This window comes from Ochotona curzoniae, unplaced genomic scaffold (genome assembly GCF_017591425.1).
Source record: "Ochotona curzoniae isolate NIBS_2020 unplaced genomic scaffold, NIBS_Ocur_1.0 contig_2754, whole genome shotgun sequence".
NCBI lineage: Eukaryota > Metazoa > Chordata > Mammalia > Lagomorpha > Ochotonidae > Ochotona > Ochotona curzoniae.
In genome coordinates, this window is record NW_024465582.1 from 7,256,324 (window position 1) to 7,275,593 (window position 19,270).

General features: G+C 40.9%; 1 protein-coding gene across 1 annotated transcript in view; it reads right to left on the bottom strand.

Moving 5' to 3' along the window:
- MARCHF11 (membrane associated ring-CH-type finger 11) overlaps positions 1-18,473 on the bottom strand; it is a 68,482-nt gene extending 50,009 nt beyond the window's left edge. The window contains exons 1-2 of the mRNA XM_040977649.1: positions 17,958-18,473; positions 16,762-16,917 (exon numbers count right to left, since the gene is read on the bottom strand). Of these exons, the coding sequence (XP_040833583.1) occupies positions 16,762-16,917; positions 17,958-18,473 (672 nt within the window). The remainder of the gene's footprint in view (positions 1-16,761; positions 16,918-17,957) is intronic.
- Positions 18,474-19,270: the final 797 nt, after the last annotated feature.

A 19,270-nucleotide genomic window follows, 5' to 3' on the forward strand; every position in this document is an offset into this window, starting at 1 on the left:
AGAGCAATTTTGGTCTCACTGATCCAACATTTGCTTCTAGACAAAGAATGTCTGACTAATACCCACTATTAACGTTCTTAAAATGCCTCATAGATCTAAAATAAGATCATATTTTCCATCTAGAGAGCAAAAATCCTCTCCTTTTTTCCTTGTTGTCTTCCTTGCACCCAGATACTTCCAGGGTGCAGGATGACCCTTGGGCTTCACAGCCAGCTGGAGACAGTGACTCCGCACACATCCTCCTACTAAGGAGCCATCCCCTACATCGTGTGAGCGCCTAAACAGTTACAGATGATTTACTTTCCTCTGATCTTTAAGAACCTACTGTCCCTCGGTGAAACAATCAGCAGTAATTAAAAGCCTCATTTCCAAATATAGTTCATAAATATTACACCAGGAAAAATTCTTCCCTTTGAAAAAGTATTGCCATAAGCAGAAATACCCCCTATGAAAACGAAAAACAAAAACAAAAGAAGAAAAATGCAATCATTTATCTTGGAAATAACAAAACTTCCCCAATGAATGGTCAGTAGTTGCACTGAGATACATGAGTCCAAATAAGTAAAGTACTTTAACAATTTTTTGTTTGTTTTTTACATTTTATTATTATTGCTATCGTTTTATGATACAGTTCCATATGACTGTGTATGAAGAACTATATGTTAGTAATGACATAAAGGAACTAGGTGGGGGAGGGAATTGGGGAGGGGATAAGGGAATATGGAATTGTATCATAAAACAATTTTTTCTTGTTTGACAAAAACATCTAAATTATTTGATGGCTGATGAATATGTGACAAAACCATAGATAATATAACTGTCTGCTATTCAAATTCATTACACCAAGATACATATTGGGAAATAAAAACTTTAACATGCTCTGTAACACAACTTTAAATTACTTTAATATTCTGCTCGGTTTCACATGCTTTATATTCTTCAACTATTTGAGAAACACCCATTCCAAAAATTTCTGGACAAAGTGAAAATTTAACCCCCTCCAAAGTGGAATAAAGAAAACAGAAAATGCTTCATCAAATAGAAAAGAAGACTTTGTTCAAACAATTAAATGGACAGTGAGAGATTTAAAAAATAGAAACACATATCCAACTTTAATGAAACTGTGCGCCATGTGTCAGATTCCAAGACTATTAACTGTAGCTCATATCAAACACTAGAGGGCGAAGTTCCATAGTTAAGTTCTTCCAACACCTCACTGGATAAAGCGGCCAACATTTAGAATAGATGCCTACCCATGTAAGTTTTTAGACCTGTTGACTAACAGAGGATCTACACTAGCCACCGTGAACGCAACCCACCAAACACAGGAAAGCCAGACATCAGCTCCTTGGAAAGTACTGACCCGAAAGATGATCTTTCTGCCTTTGCTGAGTGTATTCATGAATATAACACTTATCCTGAAAATTCAGAGTAAGTCCCTCACGCTGATGGCCTCAGGGAGCTGAGGGCATTATGTTACGGCAGATATTTCCTATCAAACTTTAGGGCTGACTGTCCCATTATAGTTGACTAAGCACCATAAGCTCAGAAAACCTGTCTGAATTACTAAACTGCTCTGAAGAAGAGGAATCTTCTCTCTTCAAAGCTCCTTTATATTCATATTATACTCTGTCAGTGGCAGAAATTATAAAAAATATGAGCTGTCCAGCATCCTGTTGCAGTGATAAATGCAAACCATTTATTTCAAATGGATTTTGGAGCCCAGATATCAATTTGTGTAGCTTCAGGTGCAACATAAAAATTCATTTCCCTCTTTAAGTCATTGTGCGTCCTTCACAGTGCCCAGTCATGAACCAACCACTTCACTGTCTCCCAGCTATACTATCTAGAAAACTACACAATCAAATACTCTCCAAATGGCCAAAGTTCCAGATGACATTCAAGATGATGTAGCTTCTTTTCAAAACAATACATTTCAGAAACTATGGTTTTCAACATAGGAATTGTACTCACAGAACAGCAGTTCTAAAACTAATTTTTTGTTTTACTATCACCGTAGTTAGAAAAATAAATTTTAAGAATCATAATGTTAAACAAACCTACTTTCTCACATATGAATGTGTCTTTTGTCTAAGAGCCCAATCTCTTCATTACTTGTAGAACTGAACTATGAACACGGCAGCATAAGTATTTTTAATAACTTAGGAGAAGAAAATTAAGCATCTATGTTTCTCATAACTCTGAATAGATTTTTACTAATTTTTTTTCTCTTCACATCTGTCTGACTGTACTCTTTTTTTCTTGCTGTTAAACCAAAGTCTTTCACTGTGTCTTTCAGTAACATACTTCACTCTGTCTGGCTGGCTGTGAACCCCAAGGACTCGTTCTGCACCCTGGAAAACACCTGGGTCAAGGAAACTGAGTATCTATGAAGGCTTTTATGTATTAATACAAATTACAAAACTACAGGCTATAAACAATCACCTCTTCAGTTCAATCACGGAAGAGTATATCCTAGAATGAAATGTTCTTCAATAAGAAAATTCATCACGGTAAATACAGTGTATTTTATTTCAAGAAGGTCATATGTTTAACATTTCCAAATATCATCAATTTAACCTATCCTAACCTACTTATCCTGTCTATCACCTCTAAACATTTTATAATCTTCCTCGTTGCCAAGGTTTGCTGCGTAGTACTTCCCAATAATTACTTCACCAATTATGTTACTTAGAATTTCTACTAATGTTATAAATCTTTCTGGAATATAGGACCCTACGATATTTTCTTTTTCAGTTTTGCTCACCCTTAGGTTCTAGTATGAGTGCCTAGCACTGTCAAACCACATTCACCATTGCTGCTCACTACGGCAGACTTACATTGCTTCAAAATCAAAATGCAAACTCTGTAATGTTTAGTTGGTTGCATATAGCTATCTTCCAGGGATGTCTTTATACACATCCGAATTCATGTACCTAACAATCCAATTGATATTAACCATGCAAGAAAAACACCTTAGATTCAAAGACTAAACCAGTTCAAAATGCAGTAACCAAAAGCGACGTGGAGTAGCTATTATTAACATGAGGCAAAACAGATTTTGAACCAAACTTTTTTTTTTACTAAACCAAGCTATGTTTTCAATGATGTTTACTCACTAATGTAATAGTATTAAGTGGTGTGCCTTAAAAAAAATGATCAAAGAATGAGGGTGGTGTGGGATTCAAGCTTGTGGGATTCAAAACCTAAAAAAAAAAGATGGGGCTGGGGGAAGAGAACTCCTTTCTGCTCTTATACTATGTGAGAATGCTGCAGAAAATATTTCAGGAGTCATAGTCTTGGATGCGAAAATAATGCCCTTACAAGACACCCAACCTGTGGAATCCTTGACTCTGGACTCCCACCCTCTAGGACTGTCAGAAATGAATTTATGTTATTTACAAATTATCCCTTCTCAGGTATTTTATTATAGCAATACAGCACACTAAGACATAAAGATAAATGACATTCTGTTATGATAAAATGGTCAATCCATCAGGAGATATAACACACTGCACCTAACATAGCTGAAAACTACATGAAGGAAAAATGAACAAAATTGATTGAGACCTAGATGACTAAACAGTAACAGTTGGAAACTTCAACATCCCATTTTTAGCTAGAAATAAAATCAACAAGGAAATGGATGACTTGGACAATCCCATCCACCAACTAAAGCTAACACTACAAATCACCTTCACACACAAATGTCTAAGAACTCTCCACTTCCTAACAGCAGAATATACAGTTTTCATGTTCTCACAAAACACTCTCCAGGACAGACCAGTTGCTGGGCCAAAAATCTCCTAACTAAAACATCTGGGCCATAAGTACTTCAGAATTCTCAATTTTCTGGACTTCAGAAATTCACTAATATATCCATTTGGATATATTAGAGGAAAATGCGATGCAACTGGAGTCTAAGTTGGCACTTTACAGTCAATCTAAATATTTTTCTTGACTATTGATTCCAATAACATCAGTGAAGAATACACAAAGCTTCAAGTCAGTGTAGCTGCTTTGTCACAAAACAAAAGCAAAATTAAAATCTGTGTCTTCTACTTTTACAATTTTGTATGGATCACTTTCCTTCCACATTCACTGTCAAAATTCTAGTGTGAGCACCACCATGTGCTTTTGGCCCATTCAGGATGCCTGCCAAGAGCATCCACACTCCCAGCCCTGCCAATCTTCAGTCTTAGACATTGGTCTTAGACTGATATGCTAATCTAATGGTAATATGCAGCCATTCCCATTGGATTGTATCATTTCACACCCCTCTGCACCCACTGTCTTCCACATGACTTTCCTTTTATTCCCTCAAATACCCCAAGCTCTTTCCCAAATGGGCGGGAGGGTGGGGCGGGTCTTCGGTTTCTAGGAACCTCCAGGAGTCTCATCAGAGTTTTTCAAAGGCAGGATCATTACTGCGCTCTAGGTCGAATCTCATATCTCACCTGCCCCTTCTCATCTAGCAACATCTGGCCTTTCCCGTACTATTGTATTTTCATAGTAAATGTAATTTTAAAATGACTTTTGACTTAGACAAAAGCTTCAAAGTTTATAAGCAGAATTCCCATATGCTTTGTGCCCAGTTTCCCTACGGCTAATACTTTAAATCACTATAATATATATTTTTTTCAAATAAATATTTAGAATGACTAAGCTCCTAAATTATGAAAATTTCACTAGTTCTTACAAATGTCCTTTTTTCCTCCCCAGGATTCTGTCCAGAATCTACATTAAATTTATTCATCATCTCCCATTTATCTCTATTGGTTTGTGAGTTTGTTAGACTTCCATTGCTTTTCTTCATCTTGGAGGGGAGTATTGGTCAGGTATTTTGCAGACTGTCGCCCATTAGGGAATTATTTTCTCATTATTTCAGGCCACATCAAGTCACATCACAATTCATATCAACATGAGTTACTATTCATAATACTAGACAGATTCAATCTCCTGGCCAAAGTAGAATTTGCTGGACTTCTCCATGACAAGATTATTCCTTCTTCCCCCTTTTTAGATCATGACTGAAAAAAAAAAGTCACTTAGTTCACATTCAAGGTCACTAAGTATAGTTCACACTCAAGGAATAAGCTCCATCTCCTTCTAGGTAAATGATAAATACTCATAAATTACATGAAATTCTTCTGCAAGGGAGAATATCCCTTGTCCCTCTTTTATTTATTCAATCATTTGCTTTAATCAGTATCCACTCATGGATACTTACATTATAGCTTGATTGACAATCTAGCACTACATTATAATGCTTTGCTGAAATTATTCCTGCTTTAGCAATGGGGGGCATGTTTCTCTCAGGTTGGCTTTCATTTCCCTTTAACATGTCTCTGTCCTTTGTTTTTGACCATAGAATTACTTTCTGACACTGGGACAAGAGATGCATCAACTTCAGTTTGCATTTGACCCATTTCTCCCAATGTAGAACAGTATTAGAAATAAAATATCTGGCTCCAAGTGAACTACTTATTACCGGTATGTCACTGTTACTGAACCCTCTCAACAGACGGAGCCAGTTATATGCAGTTTTACAAACCCATTCAAAAGCACATTCCTGTAAATATTTTCAAACATCATCATTTACAACTATACTAAGTAAAATATAACCTTATACTAATATACCCAATTCTTTTTTAAGGAATTATTTATTTATTATTTCACTTGAAAGAATTACAAAGAGGGAGGGAGGGAGGAAAAGAAACAGAGAGATTTTTATCTGCTGATTCACTCCACAAATTGCTGCAATGAGTACAGCTGGGCTGGTCGAAGCTGCAAACCAGAAGCTTCTTTTGGATCTCCCATGTGGGTTCAGAGGCCAAAGGCCTTGGGCTATCCTCTACTACATTCCCAGGACATTAATAAGGAGCTGGATTGGGAGCGGAGCAGCTGGAACTAGAACCTGCAGCCATGTGAGTTGCCAATACCATAGACTGAGGATTAGCATGCTAGGCCACCACACAACCCCAAGGTCATGTACCAATTTCTAATCAAGGACTGCATTGTTTACTTTAACTTGACCCTTTAAATTTACCAACGTATTAGTTAGATTTCTCCAAAGGAACAGAAACAGTAATGTGTGTAAGCAATTATAAGAAACTGAATTCATGCAATAATGGAGACTGAGAAGCCCTAAGATCTTCTATAAAGAAACTAAAGACCAGGAGAGCTGAAAATGTAGTTGTGGATCAAGTGTTAAGGCCAGAGAACCAGAAGAACTGATGACACAGCTCTGGAAGTCCACTAGCCAAGGGTACCTGGGAAGGTGCCAAGGTCAAACTCAGAAGCACTGAATAAATAACATAAAAGTTTGATAGACTCAGATGTATGCAATTCCATTTGGCTTTAAAGAGGGCCAGCTTTGGTTCTATTCAGACCTTCAACTGATGGGGTGAGACCCACTCACTCTCAAGGAGCTGATTTGCTTTGCTTGCTCTGACTCCAATGTCAATCTCTCTAGGAATAACTCCACAGAAATGGCCAAAACTTCACCAGTACAATCTATAATTTTTGCATTTATTTGATGAATTATTTTTGGTTGCCCATCATCAAGAATTTAAATTTTAAAGGCAGAAGCCAAGCATGTTCCACCCAATGCCATTACCCAGAAAAATGCCTGTTATGGAGTAAGGTTTAACTTGATGAATACATGAAAAAATATTTTAAATTATTAATTATGAAAGTATAATAGAAAACAACAAAAATTGAATATGTTAACAGTATCCATGGAATGTGAGTAAAATCCTCTTCCATACCCAAAAGAAATACATGTGAATCCATTGCTGTGCCCTGTTTCATTAGTCATCTCCATGCAGTCATCATCTCTCAACACTGAAATTGTCCCCACAGGTAGTTCATGAGCTAGCTGATGGTTTTTTCCTCCTACAGTTTACTGGGCTTTATCCTGTCAAATGATTAAAAAAAAAAGCAATATGTTTCTTCTTCATGTTTGGGGAGACAGCAGAGAAATGGTGTCTTGTATGTTGTACAGCCTTCTTCAAGAATATAAGTGAAATTCTCTGATGTTTAAAGTGTGATGGTATTCTTGTTAAAAAGTCATTTAACAGATTGAATAAACCAACGTTGGCCTGAATAGAGTTCTTGGAATTATTCCTGTCCATTTGAACTATCTGGTAGCTCAGGCTCATGAAACAAACCAAGTAGCAGCAGATATGACATTTGGCAGCTTGTCAAGACCATAAAGAACAAAGGAGCACCCAGAGGGTGCTGGGAATAACAGCTACTTGTTTATGGAAAGGCAGTCCTTTTCCCAAATTAAGTCCTTGGCCCTTTGCACATAATTAGCATAGAGAAGAGAGAAACCAAACTAGAAGTCACATTAAGGCAATAGAGCTCAGTTTGATCAGGATGCATTGCCCAGGGGTCATCAGTCAACATGAACAAAATTAAAGAGGTATAAACAGGACAGATGGTAGGTTATTAGACAGGAGTTTTCCCAGCATACCACACCCCAGGCATGGATGGAATAAGTAATGGCTCTTTGATTGGGTCTCTTATTGACTTTGCCTATACAGAAATGTCTGTGCTGGTGTCACATCTTCTCAAACAACAGCTTCCTTCCCCTCTCTACTTCTATCAATGTTAATTTGGATCAATCCTGTCAAAAAGTTGCTGAATTGTGAGTTATCCTCACCAGAAAGATGCTGTTAAATATCCAAGCACTCAGAAAATACAAGCCACAATACTGGTTTTCTTGGCAGAGAGTCCCAAGTCAGCCATCCATTTCTTTGTCATTGCAAGCAATTATCTACTCATCAGTCAGTTCCCTGCCATTCTGAAGGCTGGTACACACTCCAAGTCATCTCATTCTGCTCTCACAACATCCAAAAATACAAGACAGCTGAGTTTCAGGTGTTCCTATTCCTGGAGCAAAACCTAGTCATGCCACAGCAGAGACACAAATCAAAAGAAAGCACATGAATGAACAAGGGCAAAACAGCCTCTCCCCTGCTCTGCCAGCTAGCATACACTGGAGGAGAAACACTTCTGACATAAAGTTACACCTGTACAAACCACTCACCAAAAAAGATGTCATCTTGTTTTCAGTCAGGTGGCAGATTCCACAGAGAATTACATCAGTAGATACCCTGAGCCGTGCATCTCTGCCCAATACCATACAATAAAATTTCCAACAAATGATTTAAATTCCCGTAACAAGCACTAGATGAAACCCTTCAACCAAGTGACAATCTCAAGAAAGAAAGAATGTCATACATGGGTAATTCTGCATTCACTGAGTTTTCTCGTGACATTTGTTTTTTGAAAAGCGCAGACATGTATCAGTGGAAGCGTTTCTTATTAAATTCCAGGTTTTAAAAATTGGCCTTTCTTTCTTTGGGGATCCCACCAATCGAGCTTTTGGACTCAGAACGCTAACCATCAAACTACAGAGGACAGAACAAGTCAATCAGTCACCTCAGCTATATGTTGGCAATGAAAATACTGGGCAAACGGAGATGCTATGATGGACTATGTCGATCAGTAGAATCTCCAACAAATGCATCGTGCTTGGAGTGGTGAGAGTGGCAGCAATTCAGAACTGTTGAACTATCAAAACCGTTTGGGCAAGACCCTCGGAGCATGCCCCACATCTGGGACCTGGGGTGGGTGGGAGACTGGGTGGGGCTTCTCCCTTAAAATCCCCTTTACATCAGATATATTAAGGAAACAATACGTAACTAATTGTCTTACCCGTCTTCCTGTAGAAATTGAACCTTTCTACCCTAATTATGTCAAGATTGTCAAAAAAATTTTAAAAATTGGCCTTTCTCCCCTGTCATCTGAAGAACTGCATGTAATGCGTATGACAATTCAGAATAGCACTCTTAGAAGAGCAGGTTACGAACGTGTTTACAATTAATAGCTAGTAGTTGGTTAACCTGTGAGTAATGAATGCAGTTTGATGTCTTAAAGTTACAATGCAGATGACGAAATACCATGAGCTCTACTATTCTGGTCAGCTTATTAAATGTTCACTGATTGATTTCCATAGTATTAATTCAATCGCATCACAAATATTCACCAAATGCCTACAAAGTTACCAAGATAACGCATGTACATGATACTGAGTCATGTCACACAATTTATTTTAAAACCTCTCATTGCTGTGCTTGCCCCATTCAGAAGGCAAACCAAAAAGCCCCACTGTAAGACATTCAGAGAAGGCACCATGAAATCTACAGATCTGCAGACAGCTGCAAAGATTTGCCTCAGAGAGCCACTAAGGATTCGCTACAACGGCTTCTGGGTCTAGAAGATGACCAGCTCCAAGCACCCGGAGTCAGGAATGGCTGTGGCTCCGGCCTTGGCTGCCAACTCAATTAGAGCTGCCCCAGGGAGTTCAGAAGCTGCATTGGATACAACTAGGAAGCCATCTGGAAGGAACAACTTTAATTCCTGGTATGAAGAAGTTAATAGCATTTTGTCATCAAGCTGAACTGCCACCATTACTAAATGCTGTGTTAAATTTATGACAACTTCACTCAAAGTTAAGAAAAAAAAGTTTTAAAAGCACATCACCCATTCAATGCCTCAAGAGGTCATAAAACACCTCTAAGTGTATATAAATATTTCATTTGTTTAAGCTACCACCAAATGCCACCAGACCAAGTCTAGCTCACCATCTGCTTTTGGGCAGCCCACCAAGTTTTTTTACATTTTTTAATTGGAGAGGAAAAACATTTAAATAGAATACTATTTCTTGATATGTTACGAATATGAAATTCGAATTAGTCATCTATAAGTTAAGTGATACTGGAACACGGCCATGCACACCCATGTATCTAGTGTCTGTGCTGTTTTCATGCCAGCAGCGAGGATGGCCCTCCTGGCTCCAAACCATCACTACTTGCCCCCTGAGAGGTAGGCTGGGTGGCATGTGATTGAAGTCAAGCAAATACCAGCAAAGACACTATGCGGCTATGAGAGGCTCCTCTGCCCAACCACTACCAACTTTTCCTGCCACCCTGGCTTGTCTTGATCAACAGACCTACCCATCTCTGCTCAGGGAAAGCGTCTATTTTATGACAAGAAATGTGTTGGAGAGGCTAACAGGTCAAAGAAGAAAACTGATATCAAAAGGGAAAGATGCTTAGAAAGAGTCAGGGAATGTGGAAAGACAGAAGGGGTCTATGAAGAAGAATGCTCCGTAAAGGGTAGCCAGAGTCCACATAGTACTCCAGCCTCGATTTCTGTGAGCACAAAAGGCTGCCACCTCCTTCTACTCCTCTTGCCAGCACCGGCTTTGAGGTCATTGTAAAAACCAGCCCATACTCATGTACATAGTAAATGCCATGATGATAGTTAGATAACAAAGTGTAATTTGCATATTTCATTCGGTAGAAATCATTTATGTATTCTAGTGAGTAAAATAAAGATCCATGTGCTTTGAGAATGAGTAAGCAAGTGAAATAGAAACAATTTCAAAAACAAGGAAAAGTGGCTCATAATGAGGTTTTTGGACATCTTTAATCACTGATAAAAAATGCCAGTATGAAGTTTCCAGTTATGGAGGCATGGTTGTGAAAGCTATCAATACTAGCATTTGCCATTAAGCCTACAGAAAAGGCTTAATAGGAGCAGCAGTCAAACAGTCAAAGCGGGGCTTTCCATGTCACTAAGCTGCAATACAGGGAGATGGTTTTAAACCATAATCTGTAAATGATTTCATAGGAAAACATGCAATGCTGATACACTTCATGCTTTGATATTTAAACAATCTTAATTTTCAGTGATTTGCTATCTCCTCCCAGAGCATCTGCTAAATGATACCAACAGTCATCTCTGAAGAGATAAAACAATTTCTCAAGACAGAGCCAACGGTTAAGAAAACAATGACCACAGTGTCCTCAAAAAGTTAAGAGTTCTAGTACTATCTTACACACAGGTGCAGAAGCTGTCCCTCAGAACGTAGTCAAGACAAATCCATCTGGTGTTGAACTCCTCTTTCCAACGATTTTGTGTTGATACTTCCCAAGACTTTAAGAATACATATTTTTTTTAAAAAAAAGAAATATCAAATCATTCTTATTTGTAGGAAACTTCCCAGCTTTTATTATACTATAAGAAACCTATTGCTGACAACATAAAATAAACCTTAAAGAAAAAGTAGTGAGGGGAAAATTAATTTAAAAGCTATTTACAAGCTATTAAAAATGGCTAGGGGTCCAATACCTGGGAAGTTGCATGGCATACATGCTAGCCTCACTCCCTGCCTAGGCAGGTACAGCATGCAGCTCCACCACCTGCTGTGACGCTATGTCCCAACCCCATGGGGACCTCAAGCTTCTCCCATCCCTTAGTTGGCCACAGGTCACACACCTTACCCAACCTCGGCTGTTCCAAAGCAAATCAAGCAGAGGCTGTTTGTCCTTACAGAGCGCTGCCCTGTGCTTTGCCATGTTTAAAACCATCGCATAACTCCAATTATCAGTAGACTCTAAAAAAGGGCATTAAAGAGATCCATGCTGAGGGACATCTACAGAAGAAATATGCTCATGTGCACCAGCATCGTTATATACTTTTACACCTGCTTTTAAAACTGCTCAGTCATTATTCACAATAGCCAATTTGGTCAGAAGTAGAGATAGTTGCAAAAGAAGCAGAAAGTAAAATTCCAGGACTGAAGAATGATGTGGATTCAGGAGGGCCAAGATGTGTAAATTACCTAGGTGTCCATCAATGAATGAATGGATTTTTAAAACGTAGAACTGCAGTGTATCCACACAATAAAATACCATTCAACCTTTACGAAACGACCAGAGGGGCAAGTGTTGTGCTGTTACAGGTTAAACACCACTCAGGATGCCGGCATCCCTTATTGGAATGTCACTTGGAGTCCCCACTAATGTACTTAAACCAACTTCCTAATAGAGTATCCTAGGGGAGGCAGCAAATGAGATGGCTCACTTGTCTGATCCCTGCCATCCTTGTGGGGTACCCAGATGGGTTCAGGGTTCTTGGCCTCAGGCCAGCTCAACCTTGGCTGCTGCAGGCGTTTGGGGAGTGATGGGAAACAGTGCCCCCAATCACTCATTCTCTCATTGGCTCACTCTCTCCCTCACTCACTCTCCTTTCCTCTCTCCCTTTCTTTCACCCTTCAAGTAATGGAAATGAAATAAACATTTAAAAAGTCGAACAATTTTGTCATTCGCAACACAAATAAATACACATGAAGACATTATGTTGACTGAAATAAACCAAACACAGAGGTGCAAAAATATGATATGATCTCATTACATGGGGAATGTGTTAAAGTGAAACTTAGCACAGTGCAATAAATTACCATGAAGTACACTGATTGATATTACAAGAAATAAATAGTGGAATTATGGGAAAATAGTAGAGTCCTTGGCTGACAGGTCTAGAGTTAGAGTGTTAATAAGGGAAGAATAAATTCTTGGGGCTGCATTGCACAGCTTTTGACCAAATGTATTGGATATTTCCTTAGAGCTAAGAGAGCATTTTGAAATGTTCTCACAACAAAAGCAATTGTACATACTTGAGATGGCAAATGTGGTAATCAATTTGATTTGATTATTCTATAATATATAGATATAACTTACATCACACTGAACTCCAAACATGTCTACAATTACTGCTTGTCCAAAAAAAAAAAAAATAGACCTTCAGACACAATGACAAGGAAAGGAGAGTGATTAACTTCACCTTGATCACAACAGAGTGAAGGAAACAAATGAGACATGGTGGCTGGAAGCAAATCGAGGTTTCCAGACCTCATAAAACTGAACAATTAAGAATAATCAGAGTCAGAATAAAAGGGGCACCTGCCATATGCCTGGCACCGTTCAAAGTGCTTCACAAAGATATATGTGCCTAATCCTTAAAACAACACATGTGTAAAACTGGGACCATTATCATCTGCCTTTATAGATCAGTAGACTGAGGCACAAAGTGTAAACACTGTATTTAAGGAGACACAGCGGTTACCTTCCATCTGCATGCATTCAAACAGCACCACCTGTCTTTCACAGCAGCTTTAAAGTTTTCCACACAGTGGCTTATCTGGTAACTGCTACCTCTTCAAGAAATCCATATCTCTTAGAAAAATACTTAAAGTATTCATAACCTGAAATATGGTCAAATTAGCTTAAAATGTTACCAGCATCTCAAAATAAATTTGATTTTACATGTTCTTATACTTCATGAATTTTAGATCATAATATGATCCAAAACCAATTAAATTCTACTATTATAACATCAGTAATGTGCCATCTTGGGAATATTAGTAAATAAAGTAGACTATGTAGGTAGGTAGCCAGGTACATGCATTTTAATCACTTCAAATATTTTAATTATCTTCTGCTAATGACATAGCAATTAAGATTTAAATACGTTGTAGAGGATATGACTGCTAGCTTCCTCTTGGGTCACATCCCTGAGTATCATTAACATCTAATTAGAGGGAGTAGGTCTAGACTCTAATTCACAAAGAACTCTACTGTCAGTGAGTAAGGTCTGAGACGTCCTGTGGGATGCTTCCCTCGGACACACCTCCTTCGTTGGTTGCCTGTCACCATCTTCTGATGAGCACTAAGGAATGGGACAGCATGATGATTTCTTCTAAAAGAGCTGACGGTACGCATCAAGCACTATTGTTGGAGTCCACCCCACTCCCAGCCTTCTTTGGTTCAGAACCCTAGGTGAGAATGTCAGGATGTACAGCCACCAAGCAGGTAGAAAGAAGTATTTCAGAAGGTCCCACGTGTAATGGATGGCCACACTCTTTAACAGAAGGCCCAGACTCTACAGGCAGAGTAGATTTTGCAGCCCCTGAAACTTTATTTGATCCTGAGACTTGGCTTAAACAAGAGAATACAGACATGAAACATTGGAACCTCCAAGGCTAGATCTTTAAAATTGGAATTTGTAATTTAACCCCTTTCATACTCTTGGAGTTAGCTACCCTAGTTGCGGAAGTACAAATCACAGCATAGGACAACTGAGGCAACAAATGGTAGAACAAGTGGAGCATACAGTTAACATCAAGCACCAAGAACAAGTCAAACAAGCAAGCCAGCAAAGGCCGGTCAAACCTTAGAGCAATTACAGCTTTAGACATCACCATATGCAGAGAAGCAACTCCTGACCTCAGGCACACACAGACACTTGAGAGACAATAATGATAAACAATGTTGAAAATGCTAAATACCAAGCTGTTCTTCACATAGCAGTAACCATCTTAAGAGTCCGAGGATGAAACCAGTTCTTCTGGGCCTCAGTTTACATACACGATGAGTCATGACAAATCCAGAAACATCAAGATGGCTGGGGTGGGAAGAAGAACTCCTTCCAATATGGCAGCTAAGACCAGGAAACCAGCAGCTAGATGGAGGCCATCTGAATCCTGCTTTTACCTGCTAGAAGTTTTCAAAGTCCTGTATTTCGATTTCACAGCTTTGCTATAGATTCAATACTAGTAATCACACATGCAAACAGTGTTGAATAAATGCTTCCTAACTATTTATGATTCTGTTTCACATCCAAGGAACCAAGGACCTACCTGTCCCTAGCTGTGAAGTGGTGCTATACTAGGACAGAGAGATGTGGAAAATAAAAGAGATGGATATAAACATGCTTGCAATTTGACCCTGCACCATTGATCCCTACCAAATGCAGGAGGGCATGCAGGTGATCAGTGCTAGCCCTCACTGGTCTGACTCCAACAAGAGAGAGAACAGAACCGCTACTTGACTTGTAGGTCATCCCTAACAGAAATGCCGGGCAAATGGCCAAACTTTCATCTGAGCACAAGCTGCTGCTGTGTATGAGAGTCAGCATGTCCAGAACTTTCTCACTGATCTTGTTTCAATAAGAGTATCAAAATTTACATGTATCTGATGGAGTCCTGAAAAGTTACTTGGTATCTTGCATGATCAAAGGCATCATCATTTCATTCATGTCATATTGATTTCCAAATGCTATTTCCATTTTTTCTGTTGCAAAAATCCATTCAGGTTATGGAAAATGCCAGTATTTATGTATGCCATAATAAAAGTTATCCCAAATGCAATGATATTACTGAGTTATTTTTCTTAGTTTTTTGTTGTTGTTTTTCTCTTTTGCAGGGAGGAAGGTCATAATGGTAGTGGGCTTGCTTTTACTAACAAAATTACTAATTTTTTTAAAAAGCAAAATTCTATAGTAATCAATCATTTTTTGTGATGAGAAGTGCGGCCACTTGGGAAGTGAGCCAGCAGATGGAAGATCTTTCTCTGCCTCTCCTTCTCTGTGTAAATCTGACTTCCCAATAAAAATGAATAAATAAGAGACTGATAGAATTATGATTCTTTATGAAGGACTACAGTATTGTAACAAAATGGGAAAAATCTGATGGGGGTGGGAATTTGGGGGGGAATCCCAGCCTACACAAAAATTTTCCACATAATTCAAAATTCAAAATAAAAAGATACTTTAAAAAATGAATAAATCTTTTTTTAAAAAAGCTATGATATGCCCATTAAGTGGAACTCAAGTAGTTCAATTAGCTAGAGTTTCTGAGAAAATGTGTCAGTTTTGTGCCTATCTTCTGCGTGATAACATCACTCACCCATATTAGTTTCGCTTCCTCTTTCTAAATCATTTATAAGCCTCAGGTCAGCTAGAGAAAATTCACATTTTCATTTCATGCTTGCTAATCATGCCTTAAATGGTGACTACCAGAAACGTAAATTAATTGCTAGCTATATGAAGGATGCACAAATTAAAAGCTATGAAATTTAAATTATTAACACAATAGTAATTCCGCTGTCTTCTGAAAACACAATTTCATCTATCATATTGCTCAATACAAATGAAATTTAGTAATTTATATACAAGAAACAGATTTTGTTAAGCCTTCTATTTCCAACTTCTCAAATTACTCTTTTCCTACATTTTTGTGCCTACTTAATTTCAACACCATCTTACTAGTCATTGTCATCTATATACTATTCAGCTTTTCTTTAAAATGTCGTTCTTAATAATTTGTATTTTACATCCTACCAATGTAGGCAAAGAACCAGAGTCCGTTCCACCAAAAATTTTCAAAGGGCTTGCTTTCTGGACTGTATGAAGGTTTGTATGTATTGTGTTATTATGTGTCCATACACAAAAAAAATCATAAGACATAATCTGAGTGGTACTACTAATGATAACTGCTGGGGATACTTTGTAGCCACTGTGCAACTGAATGCAGCAAAAAAGAAAAACAGCCAAAATTTTACTGTGGGAGACACAAAGTCTGCATGAAAAATGAGGTTTGCTTAAACAAAGGGTATTCAGACTAGGACGAACAGTTCCAACCAAAGTTTCCATACTATTTGATTTGCTTGACTCGCATCTGTTTTCCATAAACAAAGTCACTCAAAGTTTAACTGTTTAAATAAAATATCACTAAAATAAACTGTCTAACATTTCTAGCCAATAAAATTGATTTGTGGAGTACAAGACTTGCTATTACTTGCTCTTTTAGGACAAAGATGGGCATACCTTAACCAGTAGGTAGGAAGTTAATGAAGGAACATATTCAATTTTTTTAAAAAGCCTTGAGTTTCTCAGAATGTCATGGCTGTCTCAGAGCACAAACCTACAAATTCTAAATCCTGGTTCTACAGCAGTTAGTACAAAATATTTATAAGTAGCAGCGTAAGTTATATCCTAATAGTAACTAAGCTCAAGCGTACTCACGTTACAGAAACTTATTTCTCAGGAAAAATAAACGTTTACCTGGCAAGGCTGTTTCATTTTAATGGCTATGACATGGTATCTGTAACAGCAGAGTTCACAGGTCCACGACCCCCTCTCACTGATCCACTTCAGCAAACACAGCTGATGTGTGTAGCGGACTGACCCATCACATCGGCAAGGATTTAACAGCTCCCCCTAAAAAGAAAATGGCTCAGGATGAATATTTGTGTCTGTGTGCTTCTATTTTTATACCCTAATGCTTGCTTTCTTTTCTTTCAAAGCCATTTACCCAGCTCTCGTCTAGAAAGTAAAATTAAAATTTTATACCTCTGATGGGAATGAAACGAGAGTCTTAAAAACTATTTCAAAGCTATTGCTTAGAGTTATGACATAAATGTTCTACCAACATACAAAATGTCTGCAAGATATAGCTCCCAGTACCCTTGGGGGAAAGCTGTGCTATTAAATCTCTTTAATAACTTTTAAGTGGATGGTCAGATGCATTTCCTCTGCAGTTATTCTTAATCATCACAAAGGAAGAAACGCACAGCACCCCAGAAAGCGGGCGGCGATAGCACGCTTTTTGTTATTTTTTTTTCCTTTTCTAAATGTAGCAGCATAAATCCTGACTTAAGGCAGTACATTCCTGAAAGCCTGCATATTTGTATGAAATTTCCTTACTTTTAAAAATATTAAACCTAATGTGTTCACAGGCCACACATGTACAAGGGATGTGTTTCCCTTTCTTCTGCATTACTCTCAGAAGAGTTTGCATCGTCTAATGGTAGTGTGTTTTAGAACTGTGTTCTTAACAAAACACGAAGTACGCTGTTAACTAATCAGCCTTTATTTCAAGGTACATTCCTCTTCCTTCTGTAAGAACTGCAGCACAATTCTCACGTAAGATTAAGTCACGGAAATTTGCAACAGACTCTGCCCTTTCGATGGTGACATGATTCAACCCCCAGTTTATACACTAAGACTACATGGCATCCTACAGATTTTCTTCTATATAAAAACCAAAGCCCCGGAGCAATAGTTATCATTCAAGCACCTGAGGAACGTAAGACTGCATATCCCAGGTAGGGAAAACAGTGGACCACCTCTGGAAGGAACCTGCAGAAGCAGCTGTTCCTGTGGGAGGCGCGCGCTGTCCCTGGTGCTGAAAGGTCGTCTGGCCAGCGCAGCAGCCAAGCTGGAGCCGGAGCCCGCGGCTGGAATCCCACGGGCCTTACCTGTTCCGCGCCCTGGAAGCAGATCTTGCAGATGGGCTGGTGGTGCTGGTGCTGGTGCCCGGCGCGCTGGTCGCCACCGCTGCTGCTGCTGCGGCTGCTGCACACCGAGCGCGTCTCGGGCTGCTCCCCTGAGCCGGGCCGCTCGCCCTCCCCACCCGCGCCTGCCTGGGGTTCCTCGGGGCCGCCCTTCCCCGCCGCTGCCTCAGGGACCGCCGCCTCCGGGAAGAGCTTCGGACCTTCCCTGGAGTCCCCGGCAGCCGACACCTCCCTGCCGCCGGGTGTCAGAGGCGACGGCGGTGGCGGCAGCTCATCCGAGCCCCTGCGCCGCGGGGCCACCTCCCCTGGCGCTTCGTCCGGCCCAGCGGCAGCGCGCTCGGGGAGCGCGGGTGGCGAGGGCAGCCGCTGCTGGTAGCGTGGGGCCGCAGCCGCCTTACCGGGCAGGGGCGGGGGCGGCTCGGCGTCCCCGCTATCAGCCCCGCGACAGGGACTGTTCCCCTGACCGCCCTCCAAGCTCATGATGCCTCCGCCGCCACCCTCCTGTCTGCCCGGCTAGGTGGCCAGCCTTGGACTGCAGCCGGGGGAAAGTGGAGGGGGTGGGAAGGGAGGAGGGAGGGTGCGGCGGGGACACCGGAGAGCCCGGGCCGGGGGGCGGGACGGAGAGGGGACACGGAGGGCCGGGCGCCGGTGGCAGAGGCAGCTGCTCCGCGGAGCCGCCGGCTCGGCTCTGCTGGAGGCGGTGCCGAGTTCGGCTGCGCGCGGAGCCGCGCCGCGGAGGGGCCTGGGGACGTCGGGGGGCGGGAGCGAGGAGCGGCGCAGCGGCAGCGGCGGGTGGCGCGGAGGAGGGCGGAGGGGCTGGCGCGGGCGGGGGTGCCGCCTGTCCCGGCAGGGGGACCGTGGCAAGCCTGACGCGACACGACCCGGGGAGAAAGGCGCGGTGAGACCGGGTCGGAATCGAGGGAACCCCCCTTGCCGCTAGGCCGACCCCGCCCCGAGCTAGTCACGTCGGTTTCCCAGGCGGGTGACCTCTCTTCCAACGGTGCTGCGGTGCTGCTCCCGCGAGCCGGGCAGGGGCAGGGGCCGCAGGCCTCTGGAGCCAGAAACCGTTACAGGGTGAGCAGGACGCGGCGGTGGGGGCCGGGTGGGGTGGGCAAGAGTGCCAGGCCCGCGGGGAGGACAGGGGCGCACGGGAACTCTGCTCTGTAACCGCCCTGCTCGCGATCGCTGCGGTGCCCCTGACCCTCTTCTCCAAAGGCACGTTTTCTGATCCCAGGGGCAGTGGTTAAGAACCAAGTCTCTGGAGTAAGTGTCCTCCA